The sequence below is a fragment of the Leiobunum rupestre genome, chromosome 2 (genome assembly GCF_980474605.1).
Source record: "Leiobunum rupestre chromosome 2, qqLeiRupe1.1.hap1, whole genome shotgun sequence".
Taxonomy (NCBI): Eukaryota; Metazoa; Arthropoda; class Arachnida; order Opiliones; family Sclerosomatidae; genus Leiobunum; species Leiobunum rupestre.
This window is the reverse complement of record NC_143385.1, coordinates 80463675-80476177: the sequence shown is the minus strand read 5'-3', so window position 1 is coordinate 80476177 and position 12503 is coordinate 80463675. Positions and strand designations below refer to the sequence as shown.

At 39.2% G+C, this 12503-nt stretch overlaps 1 protein-coding gene across 1 annotated transcript; it reads left to right on the top strand.

Annotated features, from left to right (window-relative positions):
* The first annotated feature begins 358 nt into the window (after positions 1 to 358).
* Positions 359 to 1681, top strand: LOC149959191 (histone-lysine N-methyltransferase SMYD3-like). The gene has a single exon (XM_090167363.1). The coding sequence runs from the start codon at positions 359 to 361 to the stop codon at positions 1679 to 1681; it is 1323 nt and encodes a 440-aa protein (XP_090023489.1).
* The last annotated feature ends 10822 nt before the right edge of the window (positions 1682 to 12503 follow it).

Sequence of the window (12503 nt, the reverse complement as noted above, 5' to 3'; positions counted from 1 at the left end):
ATTTTGTACATTTTTCAATACGCAATTAAAGTGTCTAATGCTTACCGGAGGGGGGGGGCGGTGTAGAATAAACAAAGTTGTCTAGTTTTCCAATTTCGACTCCTTAAAGACAACTGAAAACAAATGTAACTGCTTGAGTTTTACCTAGCCCACTTGTTTGTTAAAAATATTGCGTCAGATGGCACTGTAGTCCTTGCGGTGTTTTGAAATTAGCGACACTTTTCATAAGCTAGAACTCTTGGTGGCAATTTTTAATATGTGCTAGTAAAAACCTTTCCCAACAAACTCATATAAGGTAATAAGTGCATAGATACAGACAACTTAACATAAATTACTTAAAAGTTATTTAGATAAAAAGATGGGATATAGTCGAGGAGACGTAATTTGCAGATCCGAACCACTGGTGTTTGCCGCCTTCAAAAGCGCAAAGGGAATGTTATGCGACCATTGTCTGAGAAGTAGCAAAGAAAATGAATTTCGGCAGCCATTACAAACCAGACCAAAGCCAAAACGCTGTAGTCAATGCCAACTGCTTTATTTCTGCGACGTCCATTGCCAAAGGAAGGCCTGGTCAGATTTCCACAAGCTGGAATGCGCCCGTTTGAAGAAGTTTCCGCTGGAAGCCGAAGACCTAATAATGGCCAGACTCTACATGAAGATAAAGATGGCTGGAGAAAATGGAAGAACCTCATTTCGAGAAACTGTCGGCTGCTACAGTAGGTCGTTCGACGATTTGATGGGACACCAGGAAGAAATCTCCAAAGATTTACCAAAGATGTTGTTGTTTGAGGTGATGCAGGGACTAAAGTTTGCCAAGTTCTTTCCGGACCTTTATGACCCCAACAATCAAGATGACAGGAAGCTGCTCTTCGATGTTTTTTGCATATTGTCCGTTAATTGGAATGAAATCCTTGACGGTGGATTTCATAAAATTGGTTGTGGCTTGTATTTGGGATTCTCAATCTTCGACCACAGTTGTGACCCTGATGCGAACTGGTCCTTCAACGGCAAAACTTTGGTAGTCAGAGCGGTCAAGGACATTCCGCATGATGACTTCAGGAGAATAAGCATTTCATACCTGGACATTGCCCTGCCAAAAGCCCAAAGACAAGACTTTTTAAAGCGCCAGTTTTACTTCACTTGCCGTTGTCACTCTTGTTTGAATGACGAGAAGGAAGCTGCTAGATTCCAAATACTGGACGCCCAGAAAGCCACCGACTCGAACGTGGTCGCTCTGTCTAAAGCATTTTACGATCTACATGTAACAATTCAAGAAAATTCTAAGTCTATCGATGAGTTAGGACGTACGTTGAAGGAATGTGTGGACCTTCTCAAAAAGCAGAAGAACGTCCTGGGCGAGTACCACATTTGTCGATTGCGCCTCCTGGAAGTCGCTTTTCAGTGCTGTTTTTATCTGAGCCTGACAGATGATGGCATTTCTATGGGACTCGAACTTCTGAAAGTCCACAATTTTTACAAGGGGGAAAATCACCATGAACATGGAATTTTCTGGTGTAAAATTTCTCAATTGTACTCTAAAATTGGAAAAGTAAAACACGCATTCGAATCACTGTTGAAATCAAATAATATATTTAAAGTGTTATTAGACGAAGACCACCCTGCGGTTCTTCTTGTTGAACGCCTTCTAACTGATTTAGCTCAATATCAAATAACCATTTAAACTTATCTGCTCTGAATCATTACACGACGGATATTTCACTTTTATTGTAAAAGGACTTTATCATTTAATCATTTTCAAAACCTTTTCTTTGTGTTTAATTTTTTATCTCTCAACATAATATTAAAAACAAATATAATGCAAAAAAGCAATGTACTGTATGTTACTAATATTCACATTAAACCTTTCATATTTTAATTATTGACGTACATTATTATTATTATTTAATATTGTTTAATATTTTGTTGTACTGGGTTCAATTTCGAGTAGCTCCGAGTGTAATTCGCGGAAGTGGTGGTCATTGAAACCATTGAAGCCCGTTACGAGACTTACGACTGTTGGCCTTGAAGAATGTGGAAATTTGATGATATAAAAATATAGTGATGATGTCACTGGTCGATATTAGTGTCGATCAGCTTGGAATATTTAGTAGAGCCGTATTATTTTGTAGGATTATATACAGGGTTGGCAAGAACCGGCCAGACTGGTTCAAACCACTTTTTTTATTAACAAGTTATTGAGAAATCAATAAGAAATATTGAAAATTTAATTATTATTTATTTCAAATAAAATTGCAAAATATAATGCTTTTGCTTTTCTCTGGCCAGAATCTGATATTTATGGAAACCACTGTACTGATATTGGTCATCCATTAAATCAGTTTCAATGATATTCGGTGTTTTAACGGTTTTTCCCAGTTCGTCTCTTCTTTTCTTGGCTATTTTCATGAGAGTTTCTTTAAAACCAATTGTTCTTATTATACATTTCGAAAACCGCTTCGTTACCGCAAAAATAGACAGCACTCTTTAAAATTGAAATAGGTTTGGTTCGATCACATTCTTCTTTTTGGAAAACTACATGTTGAACCACTAATAGTTTCACCGATATCGAGTTTTCTTTGTAAAGTTGAAGGAAGTGGCGGCTCGACGTAATATAGCTCTTTTATTAATAGATGTCGAAATAAAAAATGCGTTACTTATAGGTATCCCTCGCGTTGATTGGATCATTTATAAATTGTTAAATAACATAAATTACAGCAATTATAAACAATAGTTTTAAGCGGGATATTTAACTACAATGGAACTCTGATGACGGCATCATTTGGCTATTTTGAATTTTAGCTTGCTTGGACCTTCATAAATGGCACCACCCTCTCCAGTAAAGTCGCGTTTTTCGAAGAATGGGATTTCTAATAACAGGGGCCTTTTCATAATACAGGTGGCAATGATAGAGCTGCCACTTGCTATAATACTAGTCTTGCCGACGTTATCCTGACGGCACTCTTTAAGGACTTTAAATTGAAGTGGCGTTGCCCATTAATTGGAATTTGCCAATACTAGCTTCTATTTGAGTATTTAATCCATGCTTAACCGTCACAGTAGCTTCATTTTCCAGCCTTTTATTACAGGCCCACGAGGGGTCGGAGTGTGCAATAACTGGTGGCTTTACCGGGGAGTCGGGGTCCAGCTCTTGTAACACAGCACGGGCGGTGGCGCACTGGGAGATGTTAGCTCCGTCCAAATGGTCCTATCTCCACCTCCGACTTCAGTCCGGTGTGGGCTGGTAACTGAGCTTCGGCCCAGGCTAACGGAGAGGGGCCGGGCAAATTGGCCGTCTCGGCGGATTGCGTTGCCTGCTGTGGGGCTAGGGGCCTCCGTATGAGGGCACGGCGCCCATCTCCCGGCCTTTTGGGGTTCCACCGTGATATCCGGTGCCAGCTGTGCCGCGTTATGAGGTCTGCCGTGTGCCCGCCGTTCCCCTTTAGGCGCTCTTTCCAATGGGCTTGGCTCTCTACCTTTCTAGGTAGGGTGTCGGCTGGCGTTGCCAGAGCATCCGCTCTTATTCCCACTGCTGTGTGCGAAGTGGCGAGTTGGTCGCCCCATTTTTGCACCTTCTGCTGGGTTGAGCGGCTTGCGTCGACGGTGCGACCATCAGTAGTAGGGTTCTGCTACAAATGCTGGTTTTGTCACCTGTCCGGGCGTGTGGACGCTGGCGTAGGGCATTTGATGATGGACCTCTGGTGGTGTGGTTTCAATCTTACCGGTACACCGGCGCTATAAATCTGATGCATGTCCAGCCTTTTATTACAGACACAACAATAGCTAGCCGAGTTATCCATTTTAAACGCTTCTACATGGATAAAAACGCGACGTAAATACAATGCAAACGGAGATATTATCGTGCTTATTTCCCGCCATTAAAAATTGTGCTCGCAACCAAATGATGGTGAGTTTCAACACTTTATATTTTGTGACTAAAAAATGGTGAATGCAAAAATTTAGCCCGGGAGCAATTTTTCCGAAGTCACTGGATTATGTTTGTGAAAGGAGCCTTCTTCGATGAAAATGATGAGATTGAACTCGGAATTTGCCCATCTCTGATATTGGCCGAAGATCAAAATAAATTAAATCGTCGTGTCTACTTTGGTTCGAGCTGTTCCTTTTCAATTGTTGTAATGCTCAATGGAAATTAAATGAGGGGATATCTTTTTTCAACTACACTAAAAGTCATTAAATATATAAATATGAATAAATTAAATATTAAATTTTAAATTTCCCGCGCTAAACGATAATGATTAAATCGTATGACAGCCAGGTGGCGATAGAATCGTAATCCCAAAACTGCCTTTGTACCTCAAAGGCAGAGTCTGCTCTCCTTATGACCTTATCTTTCCATCATGTTTTTACACTATGAAGTAAAGTTAGCCCAGGTATGGGGATTGAAACTCTCCAGCAGGGACGTACCTGGGGGGGGGGACCGGGGGGAAACTCCCGCCAAAAGCTTTGTAGAGTTGGCAAATCGAGGTGGACTTGGCAAAAAGAAAATTATGAAATATGTTTGTTAATTAAAAAACTACTAAATCGATTGTAAACAATGTTCCAACAAATCATTTAGAATTTCCCAGCAATTTACTTCCCTAAAGTCTTTAACTATGTTTGAGATTTCTATGTAGTTGCTTCTCCTTATGCATAACTTACAAGACCTGATTTCTATGCTAGGCAGCTAGTATGTCGAAACTTTAGTTCAGCCTTGTGGTAAAAGCTTTTGAAATTGTCATTTTTCCTACAGCACCTTATAAAATTCCAAGGCAGATAGACGCGTGATAGAGAATATCGGTTCTTCGTTATTATTTCACGAGCCGATAATTCCTCGACGATACCGGACTCTTTTCGTCCTATGTGAAAGCGCGTTTCAAAGGGGGGCGTGTTTTTATATTATCTTCCATCCATTGTTTCAGCATGCTCAAGCCTACGCTCTCCTTACGTCCCAAGGTTACTAGAAAAAAATTTCTGCTTACGTCCAACAACGTAAGTATACAAGTCATACTGATATTGGTAGCTTAGCTTCGTATGTGTTGAAAACAAGGGTGGAATAGATGTTGTACGTGTTTTGGCGGGGAAACATTGCTGTTTGAATTAAACAAAATATTAAAATGGTATACCTCTTCGCTTTTTCGCGGTGTTATATGCGCCATATATTAACAGTTATAAATTTTGATAAAAATATATGGTCCTGGTCTTTCGAATTAAATAATTTTGATAGTATATTTATTTTAAATATTTGAAAGCATATTTATTTTAAATATTTGAAAGTATATTTATTTTAATTATTTGATAGTATATTTATTTTAATTATTTGATAGTACAGTTAACTATAAATTTAATAATAATCAGCGAGCCTAGTGTTGGTATACAAAGTTAGTTTCTGTATATTGTACTAGATGGCGCTATACGCTAGTATCTACTAGATGGCGCTACTGACTGATATAGTCGTAAACTAGACGTTATCTGTTTTTTATTCTTTTTGTTGTTGTCAATGTAAATAAGTTTTTTGTCGTTTTGTTATGACCAAGGCCCAATAAGAGAAATGGCTGAAACAATGAAAATACAGTTTGACAAGCTCAATGGTTCAAATTATCAGACTTGGAAATTCAAAATTGAAATGCAACTGATAAAGGATGACTTGTGGCATGTAATATCGACTCCGCCACCGGAACCGATAACTGCACTTTGGACCCAGGTCCGTAGCCATGGGGGGGGGGGGGGATCTCTTTCGCCCGACCTAGCCTTTTCTGCAACTCAACTCCGACGCCCCCTTTTGGGACAATTCGCCCCTCCTAAAATACGGTTCGCCCGCTCTATATCGATGTCCTGGCTACGGCCCTGTTTGGACCAGACACAATGATAAAGCGAGAGCTACTATTGGTTTGCAAGTAGAAGATTCTCAACTAATGCACATACGTGATAAAACTTCAGCGAAAGATGTTTGAGTGGCTCTGAAAAATTATCACGAGAAAGGCCGAAGCTATTCCGGACGAAAATTCCGGCCGCATGAGCCCCAGACTATTCCGGCCGAAACTTACGGCCGGAATAGCTTTCAACTAAAATGTGGCTAAAATGGCCGAAACTTTCGGCCGGAATAGCTAACGAATTGTTGGAGGCTATTCCGGCCGAAATTTTCCAAACCGAAAGTTTCGGCCGGAATAGTCGTCCATCAGCAACCAGCTAATTCGGCCGACATTTTCCCGTCGTAAAGTTTCAGCCGATTTATACAGCCCAGTGAGGGCCGTCTAATCCGGCCGAAACTTTCCTTTTATAAAAAAAATTACTAAACCTTAATTTTAATGGTAAATCGTGTATTATTGAGAAAAACAAGCAAACTTATCGAACCATTAATACTAACTATTTAACCATGGGCAGTAAATTAAGAGGACAGGTTTTCGATAGCCTTCCACAGTGCATTTTATTTCTCCGCGCGTATCAATCAGCTCGAGAGACTCCGAGGGAGTCTTGCAAGGTCGTTTGTACCACGTGATCTTAAAATTTTAAAATGGCAATCTAATGCGGTTGATATTGTTACGTAATTTTGGTTTTTTAATTCAATAAAAACTATCAACTGATATTTAGTATATCATATTTAATCTATAAAAACGTGAAAAAATACGTTGTACTTCGTGTTTATCTTTTTTCTTTTTTCGAACAGTATATCGTCCACTCTTAGCGATACTTGTTTTTTTTTTCAAATAACCTTGGCCGACTCCCTTAGTGTGATTGGTTTACGGGGGCTAAAAACCAGGCTTTTTACCGATCCTCTAAAATCTACTATCCATGATTTAACTGACTTTTTGCCAATTATTATTTTTCGTTTTCACCTTGGAGAGTAGACACGAGGCGATAAATTCCCAACGAACTTTATCTCGAATAATATTACTCTTCCGGTAATAATAATAATAATAAAAATCAGCTAGGCTAATACCCAAGGCACCACCTTAGGCCTAAGTCGGACTTTTGAAGCCTTTAATTCAGGTGGCCGGGTTACAATGCGTAGGAGGGTGGTGGCAAGCCCTGCAAGCCCACAGCACGCGATCGAGCCAACAGCTCCCTACACTAACTATTACCGTTAACCTCAACAAGTTTTTATGGAAGGGGAAACCGAAGAACCCGGGGGAAAACCCCTTAAACAAGTGGGGAGTGAACTTGCAAACTCAACGCAGAAGGAGTTGTTCCGAGTTTTCACCCAGTGCCGCAAGCTGGGATCGAACCCGGCTCCTCTTGCTGCGAGGCGAAAGTGCTAACCACTCTGCCACCCCACAGACGAATAAAAGTTTTCGTTTGGATTATACTACACTCGTTTTGGAATCGTTATGTTTCTAATAATGAGTTTGCAAGTTCTCTCCCCACTGGTTTAAGGGGTTTTCCCTCGAGTTCTTCGGTTTCCCCTTCCATAAAAACTTGTCTAGGTTAACGGTAATAGTTAGTGTAGAGAGCTGTTGGCTCGATCTCGTGGCATGCAGGGCTTGCCACCACCCTCCTACGCATTGTAAAACGGCCCCCTGAATTAAGGGCTTCAAAAGTCGCATGATGACTTAGGCCTAAGGTGGTGCCTTGGGTATTAGCCTAGCTGATTATTATTATTATTATTCTTACTGAATGTGAAATAAATTAATAAACATAACTATAGTGAAAGCTAAAAGTCGCACTGAACATTGTTTTTAAAGGGAGTACGTAGATCCATGTTTATGGTGGATCAACGAATTTTCCATGTCTGCCACCAGGATTAACAAAGCTAGGAGTGCTTGGCGCTAGTTACCCAAAAACGAGTTTAAGCAGACGATTTTTGTATTTACTAGGTACTCCCTTTAATGATAGTCTGTCGTAGAGCGATTGCGTAATCGGAAGTTTTGGATCAGGTACGTTTTGGCGTACTATCCGTTAGCAAAATAGCTGCCGGTTTCAGATCGTTATCAATACGAGCAAAACACGTTTATTAGTACAAGAAAGTTAGCTCGAAATTAAGGTGAACCCTCAAAAAATTAAAACAAAGCTGAAAGTTTCCTACTTTATAGATTTTGGGGCGCTCTTTCACGTGGTGTGGTCTCCGGTGTTCTCCCGAAGGTGGAATTTCCGCCATCTTGGAAAATGGTGGCCAAAATGCAGTGAAAATTCAATATCTTCCGTATGGCTTATCCAATTTATATGAATATGTCGCATCTTTTATGTTTTTAGGTATTGAGTCATATTACAAGTCAAACAATGACTTAGCCCTACAGCACATATGTATATAATTTGAAAAACTAAATAAATTTGAACTTGAACTTGAAGTGCGTAATTTGAGCGGGCAGCTAAGACCAATTTCACAAATTTGGTAATTATCGACGTTATAAGCATAATATAACGTTATAAGCATGTCTTAGGTAGAATTTTTATTCTTGAAACACTGACATAGTTTCCTCCATTTTATATAATTGCGGGAAAAATAAATGTTACATCAACTTTGGTTTTATTAATTTAAGAAATATTTTTGGAACAGTTTACTTTCATATTGTCTAGTAAAGACTCTAGAAAACGTTATAAAATAAAACCTACATATCAAGTACAAACTATTTTTTAATAGATATTATGAAAAATATCTATTCATCGGCATCCTCGTCTAAAAGTTCCGTATCGAAATCTCTACGTTCATTCGTACAAGATATTCCCTTGCATCGCCTACAAATTGAGGAACAGATTAGACTAATCTTTCGGCATTCACATTTCAAATCGCAGGCGTCTTTGCATTTACAAGATATCATCCGAAGAATCCCGGTCGGTGCTGTTTCAAGAGTGTTTATGATAGGACGAAGTTCACTACCCACCTGTTTCCAACCCCAATCTGTTGCGTTGAGGCCGTTACCTAGCCAAGTTTGAACTTGGTGAAAGACACGCACGGTATGAGTGTTGTTTCGCAGCTGCGCTATTTGGAGGTAGTGATGCTAGCTCAAAAATTGAACTAATAGAAGACCCAGCGGTTGCTTTTGTAAATGCGTGGAACCGTTGTCCGTCCAATGTATCCGTTTCATTTGCTCCATAAAGTCTCAACAAAAACATTTCACCGACTCTAGACACTTCGTCATGGGTTGAGCTAGGCAAGCAAAATATTTTTACGGCTTGTCGAAGTTCTTCGTTCTTCTTTAAAATATTAAACGCATTTTTCTTTCCTTGTCGATAAAGTGCTGATGTTGTGTCGCAGCCAGTCATAGCGTGAGGGAACGGTAAAATCTGAGTCATATCAACTAATGTCTCTTGAACGTCTTTTATTTTAATAATTTTATCGGAATTATTTTCGTGTTTTGGCTTTACGAAATAAATATTACTTTTAAACGTGGGACGCGAAAGCGCAATTAGCAAAACCAGTAAGTCAGTGTCTTCTCCGACCAGCGCTATATTTTCGTGAATTTCTTCAAGCGCTAATTCAACTGTAGTGTTAACAATAAGGGTATCGGCATCTTCTTTCGCTTGCTTTACTGTGAATCCGTGTTCCTGAAACTAGATTAACAAGTTCTCAATAAAAGACTGCTTGTTTCAAGGATTTTTCACGAATGTTTCTTGAGATGTCGACGCTTGAATATTGTCCTCTATATTCATGTCAATAGCCATAATTTTAGAATATCTCCTACGTTGCTCCTCATCTTTGGTCGTTAGTGTTTCGTTGTATCCACCAAAAACTATAGTGGCATTAGCACCATAATGTGTTTTAACAAATTCTAAATACAGGGAAAGAACTTCACCGTAAGTGCATGGACGAGGCCACACTACTCGGTGAAGTAGAAACCCACCATCTAAGACTAAATGATTGAAATCTAAGTTCGATTGGGTTGATGAACTATTTTCATCTAGAGTAGCTTTGTTGGTTTTCCTAAACGAAATTTCGTCAAAGAGTGCCGGGGCGATTGGTGACAGCTCAAATTGAAGATATGTCTCTAAATTTTCTCCACGTTGTAAGGCACTGGCAATTCTACCAAAAAGTTGCTGTGGGTTAACAATTACCTCGTCTTCGTCCATTTGAACGGAATTTTTCATCGCTGCTAATGGTTTTACTTTGTCATTTCTTCGTAGCTTCACTTCAAAAAACCTCCTTCCTACCATGCACTTTATGGATTCACTATCTACTTCTAAAGCTGAATCACTATTTATCGTAGTATCTGCGATTAAACCCGAAGCAAGAGAAACCAGGGAAGACTATCTTAAATGGTGAGTGGTCTCTTAACCATCCATAAAGTTTTGACGAGTCTTTGACGTCACGTGCTTGTCTAAAGTCTCTAACTTCGACGTGTTGTTCAGATGTAGCTGCCGTGACGTCACAATAATCTTCTAGGGCCTTACTTATAAGGGCACGTACTGGAGTTGTTAACACCAATCTAGCAATTGTACTTTCAGTTAAACCACGTCCACGTGTTAGCTCACCCACCACCTTCCAAGATCGCGTCAGAACTTGTTCGATAGTCATGTCAGACCAGATTCCGGACCAATATTTATTTGAGCGTCTAACGGCAAAATACCCATTTTTAGTGAAATTGTTAAAATCTTCCAACGACATTGAGTTTTCGAGCTCAGAAATTTGCTTAAGGTATAGGTGAGCTGATTTGGCGTAAGCTAAATGTCCCGAAGCGTGTAATTAAGGCAACATTTTTTGAACACAGTATAAGTGTAAAGACCAATGTCCACTCCGCTCGGCTCTAACAAACAAGCGCATGACTTCAACAAGCTCAAAATATAATGCCCATAATTTAGCTGTTCAACTTGTCTTGCTTATGTTTTCTTCAAGATATTTTTCGTACTTCATAACACTCCTGCATCTCCTCAGTAGTTATTAAATTAAACATTTACTCCGCATAGTATCGAGTATAAGCTTTCCCAATCTATGCTGCTATCCAATCGTAATTTCACTGCTCTTAACCATTCATCACTTCGAATTGCTGTACGATTTTCTAGAGTTGTTTTTATTTGAAAAGTTTCAACCAAATGTACTTTTCCTTTATTTCCCAATGGTTTTCGAACCACATAAAAAGTAATATTGTTTAAAGTCAAAAGTTGACGTCTTCGATCTTAAATGTGTTTCCTTATTTTCAGTAGACGTACTGGCCTATTCTAATTTTTTAATATTATCGTCACGAGTATATTCCCTTCTGCAGTTGTCATATGTAACCGAGCCTCGGACAGATTTTGGGGTTTTTCATGCAGCCCATCTTTCCTTTTTAAACTTGCACTAACGAGGGTTGGTAATCCGCTCGTAACTAATGTAGTTTTTCTACTATTTAATAACTCGTCACAGATTATACATTTATTATCCATTTTAAATGAAGAAAAATACGAAATATTTTAGAGTTTTAACATCTTTCTTCTGCTAAAATCTATAAAGTAGGAAACTTTCAGCTTTGTGTTAATTGGTTGCGGGTCAAAACCTATTTTTCCTGTACTATATGTTTCAAATTCGAAAATAACTACCTTCTGAAATTAAACGAATGCTTAGTTATTTTTTATATAACGATTCAATTCGCGACCGAAAACTACGGGTACGACCTCTTTAACGGCAGAAGAAAACAGTAAGAGGTAATTGCTTTATTATTACAATTCAAAACAGAACAGCATTGAGTGCCAGCTTTACACATTTTTGATTCTAGCAGACGCTACACACTCAAGAAGTGGCGTGAAAACTTCAGCGAATAATGCATCATTAGTTTTAAAAGCGTTTAAATTTTCATTGAGCCTTGGCTGCATCAAGCCGCGATTTCGTTACTTGGCAGTTTCCAAACACAAGGAGCAATTCGCAGAAGCTTGTTAGTCCTTACAATGTTTGTCACATAATGATTTACCTTGCATTGGCGAAACCGACTATCATTTAATAATTTTGCACTGAATGAATGGGAAGTGTCATACTTATTTTATTATGTTACTTATGTTATATCTCGCTCGCACTCGCTAGCTTGAGATCTGCTGATGCTCGCAGATTTTTTAGCGTCTAAATCGTTGATCCTTACATTTCACTCTTTTTGGATCGCTTAAATTGGCGCTCCTCTCATTTTCGATTTGTGATATTTTAAATGCTTAAAAACCGCTCAAAATTAAAGGAGCGCCCATAAAATTCTTCAATGTACGTGTTCCATAAAAGCAATACGAATAGTCCGGGCCATGCAGACGAGTCGCAAGGGGATGGGGGGAGGTTGAAAATTGAAAATTTATGAAAAAAAAAACACTTAAAAGGTTGGAAGTAGGGGTGCTAATCAACCACGTTTCTAATCCGCTCCAAGGGATAGAAAGGGGGGTGGGAATCAACAACATTTCTAATCCGCTTCTAGGGATCGAAGGGGGAGGGGGCGGCAAATAGGAAAATCTATAACAATGATTTAGAGTTTTGAGGGAGTCGTGTAATTGAAAAGAACCAGCGACTATAGCTCCAACACTTGGGAAAAATGCTTATCGCCGCCCCTGTTTAAACCAGAAAGTCTCGGAAACCATTTTTAAAGCCAGTGAGGTTCTAAACTTAATGTACAAAATAAAGACCTCAT